General features: G+C 35.4%; 1 protein-coding gene across 2 annotated transcripts; it reads left to right on the forward strand.

Annotated features, from left to right (window-relative positions):
• Nucleotides 1–1,386: 1,386 nt before the first annotated feature.
• Nucleotides 1,387–20,546, forward strand: adp (WD and tetratricopeptide repeats 1). Of its 2 annotated transcripts, none has more exons than XM_089703273.1 (13): nt 1,387–1,834; nt 1,909–2,020; nt 4,199–4,377; nt 8,225–8,438; nt 9,155–9,281; nt 10,024–10,133; nt 11,000–11,230; nt 11,790–11,917; nt 14,894–15,138; nt 16,843–16,999; nt 18,190–18,358; nt 19,666–19,820; nt 20,054–20,546. In XM_089703273.1, exons 1-13 carry the CDS (start codon nt 1,638–1,640, stop codon nt 20,055–20,057), a joined length of 2,028 nt encoding a protein of 675 aa, XP_089559399.1. In that variant the 5' UTR covers nt 1,387–1,637; the 3' UTR covers nt 20,058–20,546. The 2 variants fall into 2 exon arrangements, with proteins under 2 accessions (XP_089559399.1, XP_089559400.1); XM_089703274.1 differs by having other exon boundaries at nt 8,225–8,426.
• Nucleotides 20,547–20,773: the final 227 nt, after the last annotated feature.

The raw sequence follows: 20,773 nt of genomic DNA on the forward strand, positions 1-20,773 counted from the left end.
TTACTGCATATTATTTAAATGTGCTATTTACTAAATAGTTTTGATATCGGTCATTTGTATAGTATATGTTAACACATTATAAATTAAATAAATTTATATCAATACCTACTACAACCTAGTATTAGTTAATAGTTTTAGTAATGTACATATTATGTATCAGTAAATACCTTTCAAAATCTATTAAATGTATTTATAACAAGACGTACCTAGTCATTTAGTAATTTTTTCACTATATACATTTATAAAAGTTCATGTACTATGTACACCTATAATAAATTTATTAAGTGATACAATCTTTGTTCACATTTTCTATTCTTTTTCTTATTACACTGTAAATAATATTGTCACCCGTTCAAATATATATTTTATAATATGATTGATGTAATTTCCTGTAAGTAAAGATACATAAATTATTTTATTGTCATAAGCAATTATTTTAGAAGTAAGAGTTTTCAAATATTCTTTGTTGTTAATTCAAAATAAAAATAAAATCGGTGTGAAATCTCCTCCTTTTTTTGAAGTCGGTTAAAAACAAAGCACTCAATGACAACAATACAATAAACAGCACAACCACAGAGCACAATCAACATCCGAGTAGGAGGAGGAGCGAGGCAGAATGAGTTAAAATAAAGACGATAGACACTAATATTTTCGAAGATAGATATTTGAATTTAAGAACGCAATATATTTTTGTTTACTTCAGTTCAGCTAATTGCCGTATATTTTAATACGGTAATTAAAATAGCTGCCGTATAAATCGTTTTTTTAATGCCTATAAATACTTAAATGTGTGATTTTTTAATAAAAAAAGGTTTCTTTTAATAGAAAGGATTTTAGGTTAAAGCAAAGAATTTTTTTAAAGATTTAGCGCCCTATAAGACTGAAAATACACAAACTAGTGCTTTTTTGCTGTTGGTATACTGCCTTTTCGAAAATTGAGTTAGCAACACTGAACATTATCGTCCGATAGCTCACGGGCATATCGGTGTCGGCTCCGATATCCGATATCGGATCGGACAATGTGAAAGACAGGTACATATTTCATACATTTTCCTTCCCTCCGATATCGGATATCGGCTATCGGCTTCCGATATCCGATATCGGATCGGATAATGTGAAAACGCTCTGAGCTCAGGCCTCAGAGAGTGAATCAAAATTATTTCTATGGTCTACTATCTATGGATTAACTAAAAAATCTTTTGAATACAATCTTTCTTTATAATTAAACATTTAATTTGTTTAAAATGTTAATTTTACACTTTATTATTAAATATATTTTAAATATAACTCGAATCAGGCGCTTTTAAAAATGTTAAATCCGTTAAATCAATTGAAAAGAATAGACAAGCAATGTTAGTAAAATACAAAACAATATGGCACTGGCAATAACGACAGCTGTTTGACAGCTCTGCATATTTCGAAAGAAAATCTCTGAAGTGAAAAACCTTTTTCATTGTTCTATATACTAGTTAAATAGAAGTTTAGTGTTAAAAAGCTTTGTACTGTACATAATCTAATGTATTTTACGCAGTAAGGACTCGGGAAATGCTTATAACTATAAATAGATTGAGCCGTAGGTAGTTAGTAATTCGTTCAGATTGTGATGATTTCTCGGAGTTTGTGAAGAAGTCACCGCCATGGGGAGGAGAGAGGAGCCGGCCTGGATGCAGGGGACGCTGGGGCTGACCATGGCCCGGGAGCGCGGGGACATTGGTCGTAAATTCCAGAACCGACTTCTTGTGACTCGTAGTATGATAGACAGATTAGGTCTAGAAAGCGAGCTTCATGGGCATATGGGATGTGTGAACTGCCTTGAATGGAGTAAAGACGGATCGTAAGTACTTGTATAATCTACGGAGTGCGTTATATTTCAAAGAATGTGTACTAATACGTGCATTTGCGTCTTAGTGTTTTGGCCTCCGCGTCTGATGATCTTCACGTAATCCTGTGGGATCCCTTTCGGTATAAGCAACTTCACAATATAACTACAGGACACACAGGGAACATATTTTCTGTAAAGGTTAGTGGATATATGTATTTCTGTAATTCATTCAATGTGTATTTTAAATGTTGCTTGCTTTAATATTCAGTAAAATGGTGACTTAATTGTAGATGTAATATTTTTCCCATTTAATTAACAAAATATGTCATTATAATAAATTAGCAGCTTTAAACAACTAATTTATGTATAAGTGGAAATTGATTGTAATATATATTATTCATATTATCGCCGTCCCCAGAGAATAAAATGATAACTGCCATTACCATAGGACTAATCCACAAAGTTATAAGATATAACAATAGTATTCACTGCTTTTTCCCAGAACATATTCTTACTAGAAAAAAAAGATACTATAATGAAAGTGAAAAAGTTTCTTTACTCTTTATGTGATAATAACTTTTAGGGCCGATTTTTCAATGCTTGGATAAAACTTATTCGTCGAATAATGTATAAAACTACCATTTTAAAAACGTATTCTAATTGCCCGTATTTGACAGTTTACGTGACATTTTAATATTATCGTGTAATACTTTATTGGATGGATAAGTTTTATCCAAACATTGAAAAATTGGCCCTTACAATAATATTCTCAGAAAAACGAATCTGCGAAAAATGACGAACGCCTATTATCATTTTATTCTCGTAAAAATATGTTTTGGCGCCATTCGTATGACCATGTACACTTTATGATCACAATGATGATCAGGAAGACTGATTTTTTATTACTTTAAAATTTTTTATTGTGTTCATTTTTAATATAATATTAGTTTATTACTCTAATATTGTTTTATTAAAAAACCCAAAATAAAAGTTCATTGGATATTATCCATTAATGCATATTTCTTCATAATCTAGACATCAGTTAAATGCTACTAACTTTTTAAATTTTAATTATCTTCAGTTCTGATTAAATTATTAAAACTATTTAGAAACATAATAAAAGGTTAAAAAATTAGCTATCATGAGCCTTTTTTTATCTCTCTACGTCTATTGCTTGGCAAGTTATATTCAATTATCAGTTTTTTTATTTTTCCTGAATAGTTGTGTTTTTGCAGTTATCATTTTATTCTCTAGGGACGGCGTTATCATATCATAAAAATATTGTTCATATTATGTTATTTTGCTTGGCAACTGTTTTTTAATATTAGTAAATTTATCTGTATCTTTTACAACTACCTTTTGAAATAAAAATATACAAATATTTACAATAAAAATTATCATCAAGATTAGGTAGTTGTTTGTTAGTCAAAAAGAGTAAGAATCCTTGACATTTCACACAATATCGTCTAGACACAAAATAAGATAAGAGAATTAGAATAACTAAGAAAAATATACTCATTTGTGTATATGTTTGCATATTCTAGTGCAAGGAAAACAATATTTCTCTCAATATTTCTCTCGATGACTCAATTGGAGTCAACACCATTCATAATAAAATACTTGTCCTTTATATTGGTTTGATTGAAATAATTTAACCTTTTATTATGTATTTTCTTTCTAACATTTTCTTTTCATTTCAACAACATTCATTTTCTTTTATTAATTCACTGGAAAGTGAATTTAACTTGTGTACTCTTGATAAATATAAGTATGACACATGATTGCATCAAAACATCAAGTTTTGTTTACAAATTAATAAAATGTTTTGTATCAGTTACTTATATGACATAATAAATTGAAACATCTTCATTAATGATATCTATAAATTGCACAGATAATATGTACCTTAATGTATGTTTTTGATTTTAATTGCTTTATAGATACAATGTACTGGCTGTTGAGATTTCTGACTACATATTTTATATATTCAAGAGAAAAGTGCTGTATGATTTATGCAGTATATAAAACTGTGAAATTAAATTATTCTGACTTATTGGTTTTTCAACCCATATTAATTTTATGATAAACATTTCATTCCATTCATTGCATGCGAAAGAAGCCAGTAAAATAAATAAATTTTTGTGTTTGTACTAGGTACTGTACTTATAGAGCACTTTACAAGTTACCTTTCCAAAAATATATTTCGTATAATTTTCTAGTTCCTCTCATCAGATAATTTAGCCACATGTGTCTATTTGCGTAAATGCAAAATTTTATTTTTTTTACATCTACTCTATTTTATACATCTACCCACAGACAAGACTTAATATTTTAGATATTTTCCAGTACTTCAAATATTTGCCCCCATTTTTCCAGTTCCTCTCATCAGACATAGTAGCAACATGTGCGGCAGACGGATCAGTTCGTGCGCGCAATGTTTGCGGAGGGACGTCTCTACTAGAGTGTGCTTGTCACAGCGGTAGGGTAAAGAGGCTTGCGGTGGCACCGGACAAACCACACCTTCTGTGGTCTGCTGGCGAGGATGGTTTGGTTCTGTAAGTAATAACAAAAATGTTGTGTGGTTTTATGAAACCACGGTAAAAGTGAAACTGTTCGAACGGTTCCGAACACTGCTTTGTGTAGCGCATGTCGCGTGACGGTCGGCTGCCGAGTAGGTATACCTACTCGGCAGCCGCGATACATGCGACATGCGCTACACAGACCAAAAAGTTTGAGACGATGTAATAAAAGAGTCACTTTAAATACTTATTATATTTAAGCTCTGCCCTATGCCTCTCCTCAAACTAACTTCCTTCCGTACGTCTGGTTGTCTGGAAGAAATCGCTATTTAGCGATAAGACCACCAATATAATTAACCTATAATTGGTTGGTCCGCTGGCGAGGACGGATTGGTTCTGTGTTTAGACTTTAGAGCATTTTGTTTTTGATATGGCGAACTGTAAAGTATTGTATGTCGGCATATCTATACTAATATTGACTGACCGGTTGGCTTGGTTGGTAGTGGCCCTGCCTTCCAAGCCAGAGGTTGTGGGTTCGATTCCCACCCGGGGCAAATATTTGTGTGATGAACATAGATGTTTGCTCTGTGTGTTATATATATAAATCTCGTGTCACAATGTTTGTCCTCCATGGACTCCTAAACCACTTAACCGATTATAATAAAATTCGCACACCATGTGCAGTTCGATCCAACTTGAGAGATAGGATAGTTTAAACATGTAGGTACCACGGGCGAAGCCGGGGCGGACCGCTAGTAATATTATAAAGCTGAAGAGTTTGTTTGTTTGAAAGCGCTAATCTCAGGAACTACTGGTCCGATTTGAAAAATTGGTCATTTTTCAAATCGTTCATTTATCGAAGAAGGCTATAAGCTATTATATCATTACGCTAAGATCAACAGGAGCGGAGCCACGCCGGTAAAACCGCGAAGCGCAGCTAGTGCAGTATATGTACATGTCTATAACACTGATTGATTTTCTTTATGATTAAGTTATTTTTATTGTTAGTTTTCACAAGGAATAGAATTGTGTTCTGTCCTCACAGATTTGGAAATAATTTAGAATGTGTTGTGGTACTTTATATCAATTTGCTCATTGGATCATGATTAAGAAGAAAAATATTGTTTGTTTCAAATAATTGTAAAACTTTTATACATTTACTTTCAAGTTATTTTAATCTCCATTATACAGGGTGTCCCACTATTGGTATACTAAGCGCGAAGGGACTTGTAGTTTTGCATACACTGATCACGTAAAAAATACTTAAACAACAAAATTACGCCAAAAAAATTTTGCTAAATTTTTCCTGAAAATTCATGTTTTCTTTTTTAGCTTAGCACAGCCGGCATATACCGTTTCTCTAATGTGAGCATTATGTCTATGAAAACATAATCTTAAACGATAGCTCACGTGCGGGTGGCAAAGTTGGGCGGGTTGCTTGTTATGGGTGTACAATATAGAGTTTTAAAAATTCATCTATTTGAAAAAAAAATGCGTTTGGAATTTTATAAGTATTTTTTACGTACTCAGCGTATGCAAAACTATAACCTCCTTTGAGCTTAGTATACCAACAGTGGGACACCCTGTATATTTATAGTCAAGTTTATTTAAATGCAACTCAAGTATGAACCTTTAAACCTATTAACTTGACAGTTAACAATAGATTCAATAAAGTACTTTGTCACTTATTTCATATGACTCAATTATGTATTTAATGTTGGAAAAAATATTTATTTAGGCTTCACTAGCATGCACTCCACCTACATATACCTTGCGTCATTCGTTTCTATGCAAATTTCCACCCCTTATTTTACCCCCTCGAGTTGCGACATAATGAATTGCTTAGATCTTGTGCTTCAAGGATCTATAAAAATAACGAGCTGTTCTCCGCGGTTTTACCCGTAGTGATCCGCTCCTGTTGGTCTTAGCGTGATGATATATAGCCTTCCTCAATAAATGGGCTATCTAACACCGAAATAATTTTTCGGTTTCAAATCGGACCAGTAGTTCCCGAGATTAGCGCGTTCAAACAAACAAACTCTTCAGCTTTATAATATTAGTGTAGATTCATCCTTTTTGTTAAGCGAAAATGACTTGAACTCGGAAGTTATTTTCGTAAAAATATAAGAATGTATTACATCGGTACCACATTTCTATAAAAAGACTAGGACTGAAAAAATATTGCCAATAAATTGACTATTTCGGATTCTCGTTAATGCTTATGTTAACATATGACACTTATATTTTGTCTGGTCCAGCAATTCATTTCGGTTTCATTCAACAGTGATTTTCCTGTTTGAGTCCCTGGCTAAGCTTGAAATCCATACTAATATTATAAATGCGAAAGTAACTCTGTCTGTCTGTTGCTCAATCACGCCTTCACTACTGAACCAATTAGCATGAAATTTGGTATAGAGATATTTTGATACCCGAGAAAGGACATAGGCTACTTTTTACCCCGGGAAATAGGATAGATACTTTTTACCCCGGGAAATAGGATAGATTTTATCCCGGAAATCCCACGGGAACGGGAACTATGCGGGTTTTTCTTTGACTGCGCGGGCGAAGCCGCGGGTGGAAAGCTAGTTTCTTATAAGTTACTCATTATCCGAATACTATGTAAATAAAACAAAGTGAAAAGCAAACTAGAAGTTTATATTAGAGTGTGGCTATTATGACGTCATCCATGCATTAACCCTTGGTTGCATACGCCCTAGATAGGCATTTGACCTTTCATTGTTGCTGCATGATTTTATCGAATTATAGTACACTGTAACGATCAACACTGATTGAGGGTCAGAAATAGGCTATGTAGTATCTTCTACAGACCAAATTCTAAGAAATAGGCTACATGGTATTTTCAGTATACTAATTCAAATGATAACCCGACAGATTTTAAAGTTATCTAGTGGTTACTTCTCCTTGTTAAATCGCGCAATTGAAATTTGTTGAATACATTTCAATTACGCAATTTAACAAGCAGCGTCGACGTATATTAAACTGAATTCAAACGCCATTTGTTTGCTTAAAATCTTATTCTAACCAAATGAATTATTTAATTTTGATCCTTGTTCCTACTAATATTATAGCTGCGAAACTTAGTGAGGATTGGTGTGTGTTTGTTACTCGTTTCCTTGAAAATCACTTAACGATTTGGATATTACTTGGCAGGGCTTATATGAAGTAATATGTAGTACAGCATAATAGCACAGATAGTAATTTATTTATCTATAATTTTTGTTTTACTACGCAAATGCCAATAACTTCATTTTATTCTAAAAACTTACTATGATTTTAACAGGAATATTTTTCAATGCATTATTGCAAACATACGTAAGAGCTCTATTTAAGTGCTAAGGTTCAAAGGTCTAGTGCTTATAAATATGTTTTGTGCATAGGAAACCTTTGCCTTGGGACTTATCAGCGCGATCAACAATGTTGTCAGGATGTATATTATATTCCATTTATAGAATACCTAATGCATTCTTGTTTATTACCAAATTACTTTGCTAGAACTATTTTTTCCTAGAAAAAAATTTGGGTTATTTAATATACCCTATATTTTTAATGATATTTTAATATATGATTTGTGTATGAGTGTTACTTGCACTAAATTAGTTCCTCTTTAGATATCAGCTGTGCTCCGCGGTTTTTTCCGCAGTGCTCCGCTCCTGCTGGTCTTAGCGAGATGATATTAGCCCATTTAATAAATGGGCTATCTAACACCGAAATAATTTTTAAAACGGACCAGAAGTTCCGAAGATTAGCGCGTTCAAACAAACAAACAAACTCTTCATTATATTAGTATAGCTTTCTCTAACCATAATCAAATCAATCTTAATTCAGAAAAAAAAGTAAAATCATGCTTCATTTTCGACAACAGGCAGCACGATCTGCGCATGCCGCACCGTTGCAACTCAGATTGTGCCAACGTTCTCGTAAACCTGCTCAACCACATGGGCCGGTACGCGGAGGCAAAGTGCGTGGCTGTAAACCCACGTCGCCCGTATCAGTTGGCAGTTGGAGCTAACGACTTCTATGTGAGATTGTACGACACTAGGATGATCAAACTGGGAAGATTGCAGGTTGGTGATGCGGTGAGCGAGGTGTTTTTATTTAAAACGTGTAAAAAAATTGTTGGAAACTCTGCCTGTGTAGTGGGAAGAGTTTTGAGTATACAATGGACTTTGAACGTTATTGAAATGAAATAAGGTGTTAATTTCAATGATATATTATGCAATAAGGCTTGGATTGTGAGTCCAATTGTTTATATAGTATATCCATGCATAATATATGCATTTTTAAAGTCAAAGTGGTCATGTATCATTATTGAATCTGTATTCAAACAATCTTCAATTAATATTCCACCATTCGTCCAATGTGCACACTATATTCTATTTAGGAATTAGGGTCTATTCCAATCCTTGGTTAAAACTTATTCTTCTAATTACATTTTATGAAAACGTTTATCGACTTGATATTTTACAAAGCGACATTTTTATATTATTGTCCAATACTTAGATGGATAAGTTTTAACCAAGAGTTGAAATCGGTCCTTAACTCAAAAAAAAAAAGACGTGTGGCACTCGGGGACTGCCGCGGTAAAGCATGCATATGACATGCATATTACATACGATTACATACTATAGCATATTACATGCTATGCCTTCAAGTCACACCTCCGAGCCCGTCGGAGTGGGGAGCGTGAGGTTTTTTCGTTACGGAATTTCTCGATTTGGTCCCCGCGCTCAAGGCCCGCGATAGAAGCTATGCAATAGCTTAAAATATATTTAACAAAAATAACATTTTACAGGACTTCCAAATGAACGCGCCAATGTCTCGGCTAATGTGGGAGCGGCAGAACGTGCGATGTTCCCGCGCGGGACACGGCGATCCCGATAACAATATACCGAGAGCAGCTGTGCAGTATTTTGCGCCTGGTGAGTGAGATAGATAGAGATAGAGATATAAAAAAAAGACGGGTTGCACTCCGGGAGTGCCGGCAGAAGTGAAAAGTTGATTATTAACGTTCAGCATGTTTGATATTTTGGAATGGTATCCGTCTTACGCATGGAATATAAGGGCTAAAAAAAAAAAACATCCGTCTTACGCTTTTTCGATCAGGCCACGTGTCCTGACGCGAGTTTAAGATTTTATACCCAACGCCGCTAAAGAAGTTTTCACTTAAAAAAAGATTTTTGAGGAAAAAAAAAGACTTTTGAGAAAATCTTTTATTTTCTAGTGATCGCTAACTTTTAATGCGTTATGGGTATTCTATAGAAATCTGCCACTGCTGTTTCTTGTTACAGTGCATTAGATATGCCCTTTTAATTAATCATATTTTTATTAAACATACTATATACTTAGATAATCTATATTAGTGTCAGTTTTGTGAATCTGTCGGCTAACTCCAGCCGACAGATTTACAAAACTGTGAATCTGCCCGCTATTCGTGGCTATGCTTTCCCTGGCGGGAAATTGTCGCGGTAAACGGTAAACATATTTACCTATGCTGACATAACTATAAATTATTGAAATAAAATATCAATTTTCTACCAGCTTGCCTTGTCGTCAATTTTATTTTGAAGTCACTTGCGTCAACCAAACAATAAACTCTTAAACCAAAATTACAGTTTTTATTAAATCAAGATTCAAAATTACAAATTTACACCGGTTTTATAGGCCACTTATCAATGGAGCCGAACGACCACACGTATCCAAAGAAAGCGGTCACTTACATCGCTTTCAGCCACGACGGGAACGAGTTGCTCGTCAATTTGGGATCTGAACAGGTTAGTTATTTTAATTTACGTATTTTAGTGATAAATTAAATAATTGTAAATGTTATACTTTAAAATTTACATATAATATTGCTCATTTTTACTTTTTTTTCACAATACAGTGAAACTTGGTTAAGTGGGACCTGGATAAGTGAGAAACCTCCATAACTGGAACTCATGCTGAGGTCCCAACACTTTGGCACTGAATTACCTCTGTTAGTGGGACGAGGTAAACCTCTATATCTGGGATTTGTTCTTTCGATTTATCATCATAGTTACCTCTATAACTGAGACAGCGAGTAAATTTTATATGCATAAACCTCTGTAACTGAGATAACATTGTTTGTTTACTCATTCTTATTCAACCCACAAATTCCACACGTAATTCCAAGTACGTAAGTACAAATTTTGAGCTTCAATTAACTTCAGTTTTAGTTTCGCTTTACTATCATACAGATGTTTATTTGAAAAATGTCAAAACGAAAGCTACAATCGTTATCACCCCTATGTAAATGAGACAGATATTTATTTATACCTGTATATCTGAGACACTGGGTAAGTGGAATACCTCTATAAGTGAAACGACATTGCAGGTCCCTTGATGTCTCACTTAACCAGGTTTCACTGTATAAGCTTTAATTTCATTGAATGTTGTAACTTTAATAATTCAGGCCCAGGAATCACAGACACAATAGAAAATCTATTGTGTCGTGGACCGATCGGGCCGTTCGGGGCTCAATGGGTTAAACACAAAAACCGTTTCCATAAAGTTTGATATGAAGGTCACTAGAATAATAATTATACAAAATACTTTTATTTGGTATATTTTATTGTCGACGTCTAAAGTTGGCAGTGAAAAAGTATGTAATATTTTTTAGATATACTTATACGACATAAACTCAGCAAGGCGGCCAGTCTTCGTAGAGAGTTTTATAATCCAACACAATCACGGGTACCGCGAGGGTGAAGCCAAAAACGGTACGAAAAACGATACCAAAAACGGTACAAGTGATACCAAAAACGGTACCAATAACGGTACCGTTATTGAGGGCAGTAACGGTACCGTGGATCAACAGTTGCCGGAAAAAGTGCAACAGATGAAGGAAATGGTGAGGGAATAATTGAAGTGAAACTTCTTTATCGGGGTTGGACAAAAATTTTGTGTAACATTTTTGCGTTACGCCGTACGCGTGACATTTTTGCGTTACGCCGTACGCGTGACATGTTTGCGTTACGCCACACTCGTGACATTTTTAAGGTCATAAAGAAGTTTCACTTCTTACGTGTGTACTCTAGTACACGCATACATTTTTTTTATTTTTGTGCTATTTTTGTTAAATATTTCACTTTTAAATATTATCAACTTAAAATTACTTTATTTTTTTTGGTGACCATATTAGATGGCCCATCTGCCATTTTGCTTGCTCTGCCCTAAAAAAAAAGATTGAGAAAATGTATTGAATGCCAATGTGTGTTTTGTTTCCGTGTAAAGTCTATATCAAATATAAACTTTATGACCATACTAAGAAGTATCAGTTTTGCTGTTTTGCTTGATATCCATTGTTTCTCGATTTTCCTCTTTATACAACACGATAATGAACCCTATCACAATGGATTTAAGAATCAATTTTGCTTAGTGATTATAATACATATTTTTGTACTTTTTAGGCCAATGAGTTAGTAAATAGGAGCAATTATTCAGCCGCCGTGGAATTGTACAATGTCGCCATATCGGAGTGTCCGAACTGCGCCATTTTATATTCGAACAGAGCGGCCGCGCTTATGAGGAGGGGATGGTTAGTATTTTTTATTACTTGTAACTACTTTGAATGTTTTTTTCTATATATTTATAAGCATTTTGATGATAGAAAGCTTAAAAATTAAAAAAAAAAATATTTGATATATTGTTTTGGTTCCTTGGTTAAAGTGGTATAAAGGTGGTACTGGGTTCGATTCCCAGTCAAGACAAAGAAGAAGAGTAATTGAAAATAATTTGGAAAATCCAAAAGTGCACGCCTCATAATTTTTTTTAAATAAATATTTATTAATTATTATTTTTGTTTATTTAATAACAATTAAACCACATCGAATCAGACCCTGAAAAATGAAAGGGTTCTATTCCTGAGCATACTCAAGCGTAAGAGAAAAAAAAAGACTCGATTAGTAAAGTATTTCGGTCGCTATCGTGTTAACAAGAAAAAGGATCCGCACATACAGACACACGGACGTCCAAGACAGAACTTTTTTAAACTGTTTTTTAACTAGTTTAAATAACAAAAATGACATCAAAAATATCATGAACGTTAAAAATAGTGTTTTTTCTTAATATGTGTGTGTATGTATTATCTTACAAGTGCAATGTATGATACATAAAGACATTTTAAGTTTGAAAAATCAGATGTTTTGCGCGAAGTGACAGTAGTACCCACCTCAACGCTTCGCTTATGAGGCGTGCAAAAAGCTAGTATTCCATTGAAAAGTTACATTTGGGGTTGCATTTTTTAGAGGACGCAATTTTATTTTTTTGATGTGTAGGGGGGTTCAGTGTGAAGCTATCACCAAGTTTGTGGGGTCGCCTCCCTTGTCCCACGGCCGCCATCTTGAAAATTGCGGTTGATATGGTTTTTACGATATATCTCTTTAACTATTTATTTGATAAAAAAAATTGTTTACATTGTTTGTTGCAAATTAAATTCTCTACAACTTTGGTCCAGTAACTTTTTGTCGTAGAACTATAAATAAAAAAGTTATAAGCGAAAATGTTCAGAAATTAGAGATATTTATATTTTTCAATAAAACTTTTTTTCATCATTTTACGAAGAAATGATATCAGACCATTATTGTAGATTGTTTTTTGAGGAACAACTTTTATATACAACATTTTTTCATTAAGTAAATAGCTAAGATTTTACAGCGCTCCGAAGTGAGTACTATTTTTCAGTACTCTTAACTATACAGTATACATATATTATGTGTGTACTAATAATAATTTGTCATCAGTAATTGTTTTTAATATTTTTAATAATTAATAATTAATTTTTCAATATTATTAATAATTAATTATTGACTGAACTGACTTGAAGTCTGGAAGCGCGTTTTTTTTACGTCGAAATGCAGGGCTGAAATGTTCTGCAGTGTGCTTCCATTGTTCTGGAGTCTGGGAAAAGAGCCAATAGCCATTATATGTATAGTTAGGAGTACTGAAAAATAGTACTCACTTCAGAGCGCTGTAAAACCTTAGCTATTGACGTAATGAAAAAATGTTGTATATAAAAGTTGTTTCTCGAAAAACAATCTACAAAAATGGTCTGATATCATTTCTACGTAAAATGATAAAAAAAAGTTTTATTGAAAAATATAAAAAGCTCTAATTTCTGAACGTTTTCGCTTATAACTTTTTTATTTATAGTTCTACGACAAAAAGTTACTGGACAAAAGTTGTAGAAAATTTAATTTGCAACAAATAATGCTAACAATTTTTTTTTTTCAGATAAATAGTTTAAGAGATATATTGTAAAAACCATTTCAACAGCTATTTTCAAGATTGGGGCCGTGGGACAAGGGTGGCAACCCCACAAACTTGGTTTTAGCTACTCACTGACCCCCCCTACACATCAAAAACATAAAATTGCGTCCTCTAAAAAATGCAAGGCTAGGCCTAAAAAATGTAACATTTCAATGGAGTATAGCCATATTCTAAACAACATGCTTGTTGACAGATGTAAAATAAAAGTACAGCAGCCCATTTAGTTGTTTGATTTTGAGGGTATTTTATAAAATAAATCAATTCTTGTTAATTTTGATTGTTAAATTTGACTGACCGGTTGGCTTGGTTGGTAGTGGCCCTGCCTTCCAAGCCAGAGGTTGTGGGTTCGATCCCCACCCGGGGCAAATATTTGTGTGATGAACATAGATGTTTGCTCTGTGTCTGGGTGTTAATCTTATATATAAATTTCTCGTGTCACAATGTTAGTCTGCATACTCCTCCGAAACGGGTGGACCGATTCTCATGAAATTTTCTGTGCATATCGGGTAAGTCTGAGAATCGGCCAACATCTATTTTTCATATGTACCACGGGCGAAGCCGGGGCGGACCGCTAGTCTTATATATAAAATTCTCGTGTCACAATGTTAGTCTGCATACTCCTCCGAAACGGGTGGACCGATTCTCATGAAATTTTCTGTGCATATCGGATAAGTCTGAGAATCGGCCAACATCTATTTTTCATATGTACCACGGGCGAAGCCGGGGCGGACCGCTAGTTATCTATATAAGTATTTATTTAGAATTATATATATGTATGTTTATCAGCCATCTGGTTTCCATAACACAAGCGAAAACTTAGTATGGGATCAGATTGTGCCGTGTGTGAAAACTGTCCTGAAATATATATTTATTTGTTATTATCTTATATATAAAATTCTCGTGTCACAATGTTAGTCTGCATACTCCTCCGAAACGGGTGGACCGATTCTCATGAAATTTTCTGTGCATATCGGGTAAGTCTGAGAATCGGCCAACATCTATTTTTCATATGTACCACGGGCGAAGCCGGGGCGGACCGCTAGTCTTCTTATATATAAAAATGAATCGCAAAATGTGTTGGTAAGCGCATAACTCGAGAACGGCTGAACCGATTTCGATAATTCTTTTTTTATTATATTCCTTGAAGTACGAGGATGGTTCTTATGTAGAGAAAACGTAAATATGTACCACGGGTGAAGCCGGGGCGGACCGCTAGTTTATTTATAATTTTGATTTGAATTCCAAGGTCCGGCGACACATACGCGGCAATCCGCGACTGCTATAAAGCAATAAAACTGGACGCAAATCACGTGAAGTCCCACTTTCGTCTCGCCAAGGGTCTGATGGACCTCAAACGGGCTAGAGAAGCCCACGAGTGCCTGCTGTACTTTAAGGACAAGTTTCCGAAACATGCGACCAGCCATGCGGTGTTTTTGTTGCAGAAGGATATAAATGTGGCTCTGGAGTCAATGGAAACACAGCCGGATGAAGGTAGTTAGAGTTTATAAATTGTTAAACGTGAAGTCCCATGTCCCCTAGTGGGGTAAGGGCCAGATGCATAATACATCTCTCATCAAATGTCCTTTTTTTTTAAGTGAAACTTCTTTATCGGGGTTGGACAAAAATTAAGTGTAACATTTTTGCGTTACGCCGTACGCGTGACATTTTTTCGTTACGCCGTACGCGTGACATTTTTGCGTTACGCCATACTCGTGACATTTTTAAGGTCATAAAGAAGTTTCACTTCTTACGTGTGTACTCTAGTACACGCATACATTTTTTTTTAAATCTGTTTCACTGATCGATTTTCTTTAGGGACAAGTAGTATCAGCCTTCTGTGTCCTGCCAGACCGAGACATTTTTTTTTCTTCGGGAATCGAACCCCGTTCCCCCGTACCCCGGTGCTATGCTCACCCGTTAACCACTGTACCAAGGAAGCGGCCGAAATTAAATATCTTAAACTATTAAGGGCGTTTAATTATAATAATTTAACTACATAAATCTGTGCTATGTTCAAACTCAAACTCAAACTCAAACATTTATTTATTCAATTAGACTTCTTCTAGAAGCACTTTTGAAACGTCATTAGGTACATATTTTTAATATTTACCACCGATTCGGAAAGCAGTATCTACGGAGAAGAATCGGCAAGAAACTCCATAGTTGCTCTTTTTAATCATGTCAGATTTACAATTTTACAAATTACCTAAGTAATATCATAATATATTATCATAATTCTTTCTACTGTCTTTCTTTTTTTGTTCTATATGCAAACAAAAGAAAGACAGAAAAGAAGAGCGTGTGTGCCGAGCACACGTGTCAGAAATGAATCTTTGGCAAGATTCAATGATACCAAAATCGTCGCCTTAATCCATGACGCGAATTTTACTCTTAACGCGCTTAAATAAGTTTCAATTAAAAAAAAATTCCGAACTTTTCTATTTTCGTGTAGGTTATTGAAAGTATTCGATGTAGACTTATTGTGAAATTTTATCTAAAATTATTATTCTTATCCCAAACAGAGGCAAATTTGACACATCAAAAATCATTAAAATGCATCCAATCGTTCTTGCGTTATTTGTACTATAATAACACGACTTTCTTTTTTGTATATTGATTAAAGCTAAACTTAAACGGTACTTTTACAATACAGTATACTAGCTTTCTGCCCGCGGCTTCGTCCGCTGGGTCTAAAATCTAATACATTAGGTACACATATAAACCTTTTTCTTCAATCACTCTATCTATTAAAAAACCGCATCAAAATCCGTTGTGTAGTTTTAAACATTTAAGCATACATAGGGTCAAAGAAAGCGACTTTGCTTTATACTATATAGTGATTTTTACGATTGAAAAGCTCTTCTATTATAAAGTTTACTTAAATTAATAAAAAATTGAGTTAAATCTAATATACTTACTTATATTATAAAGCTGAAGAGTTTGTTTGTTTGAACGCGCTAATCTCAGGAACTACGTGTCCGATTTGAAAAATTCTTTCGGTGTTAGAAAGCTCATTTATCGAGGAAGGTAATAGGCTATATATCATCACGCTACGTCCAACAGGAGTGGAGCCACGGAGGTGAAACCGCGCGGAGCAGCTAGTACGTTATATAGACCTTATAAGTTATAACACCTTGTCTCGTTGTTTTATTGCCATAACAAAAAATCTGGCAAATAAATGAACTTTTCTTTTAGCTTCAGAAGAGGAAGGGCAAACCGGTAGTGCCCTAGAGAGGCAGTTACGTAGTTCCGCGTTGGACTATAGCCATCGGTTCTTGGGACACTGTAATACTACTACAGATATTAAGGAAGCCAACTTTTTGGGGCCAGATGCGAATTTCTTGGCTGCTGGGTGAGTATTGTAAAAATAAATGTTAGAATAAGTAAGTTTTGTATAGAAATCCAGGAAAAATGGATAGACTGGGTATGGGTAGAAATCTGGAAAAAATGGTCGAAGGTTAATGATTTGAGAAATAATTCTAAAATAAATTATTATGCTGGGATTCGACAAACGTCGATCGCTTTTTGATCACTATTTGGTCATCATTTAATGTATTCTAAAGTACTGATAAAAAATTCAAATGATGAATACAAAATAAAATTTTTGTTGATCGTGCATCAAATGTCGCCAAAAAAGACATCACAGATTTTATAAAACGTTGTTTACAGATTATTACACAGTATTAATCGCGTTTACGATTGATACAAAACCGGGAAGAAGCTACAAGCACGTTAACATTGTAATATTGGGAGCGCGTAAAATGTAACCTATACCATACATACCATAATATATAAGCTGTACCTATTTTTTATGTCAAAAAAGTTTTTATTTATTGAAGTGAAACTTCTCTATCGTGGTTGGAAAAAAATTTAGTTTAACATTTTTTCGTTACGCGTGACATTTTTCCGTTACGCGCCATCTTTTTCTTATCCCTACCACGCGTGATTCGACGTATTTCTGTAAAGTTGCATATAGTAAATTATTTTTTGAAAAATAAGGTCATAAAGAAGTTTCACTTCTTACGTGTGTACACTAGTACACGCACACATTTTTGTTTATTTTTTTTAACCCTGATTTATTATAAGTTTTTTGACGTGACAACGTCTTATAATTCGATAGAGCCGGCTGCACGCACGAAAAAACATGACTCATGCGGCGTTACCTCGCTCTGAGGCGTTCCATGTAAGGCTTGAAGTACAAGCGAGAGCGTGGAACGAGCGACAAAGAAGCACAATCGGACGTTGTCACGTTCAACTATCGTCAGTAAACCGACTTTACAGACAACCAATTTTTGAAGTGAAAACTTCTTTAGCGGCGTTGAGCACTTTTTCTGTAATGGGTATAAAATCTTAAACTCGCGTCAGGACACGTGGCCTGATCGAAAAAGCGTAAGACGGATACCATTCCAAAATATCAAACATGCTCAACGTTAATAATCAAGTTTTCACTTCTGCCGGCACTCCCGGAGTGCAACCCGTCTTTTTTTTTATTTTATTTAACCCTGATTTATTATAAGTTATTTTATTAAATCATTTCCATAGATCTGACGACGGTTCGATGTTCGTGTGGTCCCGTCGCTCGGGCAACATCGTGCGTTGTTTGCGCGCTGACGAGTCGATACTGAACTGTGTCCAACTGCACCCGTCCATGTTCCTGCTGGCCACCAGCGGCATTGAGGCTGTGGTCAGGCTTTGGAGCCCTAAATCCGAGGTATTTATATATAGGAGTAGAAATTATTGGTTGCTAGCTTTCCGCCCGCAGCTTCGCCCGCGCAGTCAAAGAAAAACCCGCAAAGTTCCCGTTCCCGTGGGATTTCCGGGATAAAACCTATCCTATTTCCCGGGATAAAAAGTAGCCTATGTCCTTTTTCGCGTATCAAAATATCTCTATACCAAATTTCATGCAAATTGGTTCAGTAGTTTAGGCGTGATTGAGTAACAGATAGACAGACAGAGTTACTTTCGCATTTATAATATTAGTATGGATAGGCTTCCTCGATAAATGGGCTGGTGGTGTACTGGTCCGATTTGAAAAATTCTTTCGGTGTTAGATAGCCCATTTATCGAGGAAGGTTACAGGCTATATTTCATCACGCTACGGGCAACAGGAGTAGAGCCACGGGGGTGAAACCGCGCGGAGCAGCTATTAATAAATAAATATTAAAGGACAATGTTACACAAATCAACCTAGTCCCACAGTAATCTCAATTAAGGCTTGTGTTGTGGGTACTAGGCGACGATAAATATAATATTTTATAAATACATATATAGATAACACCCAGACCCAAGAACAAATAATCGAGTTCATCACACAAATATTTGCCCTGACCGGGGATCGAACCCGAGACCGTCGGCTCAGTAGGCAGTTACTTTACCACTGCGCCAACCGCGTCGTCAAATTTGAGGTATTTAGATACTCGAGTAGGAATTATTGGTTACTAACTGTGCTCCGCAGTTTTACCCGCAGTACTCCGCTCCTGTTGGTCGGAGCGAGATGATATATATCCGAGGTATTTGTTGTATAATACTACTCTAGTAATGTATTATTAAAAAATTTATCTCACTTCAGGTATGCAGGTGTTCTTTGTGGGGTATGGGGCATAAGTCTGGTTCGAGTGTTGAAGGAACTATTTTTAAATATTATTTATAATCAAGCAGATATTGGCAACATCAGCAATCTTAACAGCTCAGTTCACTCACAACCGATTTTTCACTATTATACACAAATTTTACTTCGAAATGTTAATCCATACTATAATAAACTACTGAACCAATTTTTATGAAATTTGATATGGAGATATTTTGATACCCGAGAAAGGACAAAGGCTACTTTTTATCCTGGGAAAATGACGCAATCCCGGAAATCCAACGGGAACGGGAACTATGCGGGTTTTTCTTTGACTGCGCGGGCGAAGCCGCAGGCGGTAACCTAGTAGGCTTTATTTTTGTAACATGATAATATCTGTGTGTATATTGTATGTCTGTGTATATATTCATGTCTGTTTGTCCGTTTTGCAGGACGGCAGCGCGGAGTCCCGTCTGGTGGACAGTGTGACAGCAGCCGCCGCGAACCAGCAGCGCATGCGCAGCGACCCGTTCGAGGCGATGCTGCTCAACATCTCGTTCGCCGGCGGGCCCGAGCGCGACCTGCAGTCGCCCGTCTGCCGCGCCACGTATGTACATACAGACAGACAGACAAGCAAACACAGGCACACGCACACATAAACACACGCACAAGTGCGCACACTCATGCGTACGCATATCATGTCTCACACTCTTATATTCTCAATCTTTCTGTAACTATTAAGTACTTCTCATATTATGTAAATTAATAATTCAAAACATAGTTCAATCTCTTTTTTTTAACGAGGTAGTTTTTGTAATTTATTTATTTTTTTTATTTCAGGTAAAGAAAATTCACCAAGCCTGTGGGTGGATTCGAGTCAAATGTAAATAGTTATTATACATAAACACATATTATATTATTTGTTGTTACACATAACATTTCGCGTTAATGTTGATTCCTAAGTTTATGTTAAACACCGCGCCGATAAAGGATCGAATTTAAAAACGGTGGGTTTGCATACGTGCGAGCGAGACAGCATGCCGATACGCAAGTGATATGGTGATATGATGTGTCGATTCGATCCTTTATTGGCTCAGATTTTAGTTCCAAACCGAGAGTAGGGTAAAAACCCTTGTTAAGACTCAGACTTATTTAATTTAAGGCCGATTTTTCAATCCTTGGTTAAAATTTATTCGTCGAATAATGTATAAAACTACCATTATAAAAACGTATCCTAATTGCCCGTATTTGACAGTTTATGTGGCATTTTAATACTATTGTGTAATACTTTATTGGACGGATAAGTTTTATCCAAGCATTGAAAAATCGGCCCTAAGAGCGTATACGCATTATGCGGGTAGCCGCATTGCGGGTAGCCGTCCGGCTGACCGCAAGCACAATTATGTACGTAATATTCATTTCTATGCGCACTGTGCGGTCTGCGGTAGCCGCATCGCAGTGCGCATAGAAATGAATATTACGTACATAATTGTTGTGATTGCGGTCAGCCGGACGGCTACCCGCAATGCGGCTACCCGCATAGTGCGTATACGCTCTAAG

Source organism: Colias philodice, chromosome 14 (assembly GCF_061535455.1).
Source record: "Colias philodice isolate Cphi_HAF_F1 chromosome 14, ilColPhil1 Martin Lab GWU primary, whole genome shotgun sequence".
NCBI classification, from domain to species: domain Eukaryota; kingdom Metazoa; phylum Arthropoda; class Insecta; order Lepidoptera; family Pieridae; genus Colias; species Colias philodice.

What these genes read in the sequence shown, in the direction of transcription:
- adp (XM_089703273.1), top strand. Translation starts at nt 1,638, where the DNA reads ATGGGGAGGAGAGAGGAGCCGGCCTGGATGCAGGGGACGCTGGGGCTG. An exon ending in GATTGCAGGTTGGTGATGCG is followed by an intron (nt 8,439 to 9,154) that starts GTGAGCGAGGTG and finishes AACATTTTACAG; the next exon opens with GACTTCCAAATGAACGCGCC. An exon ending in TTTGGAGCCCTAAATCCGAG is followed by an intron (nt 18,359 to 19,665) that starts GTATTTATATAT and finishes TCCGTTTTGCAG; the next exon opens with GACGGCAGCGCGGAGTCCCG.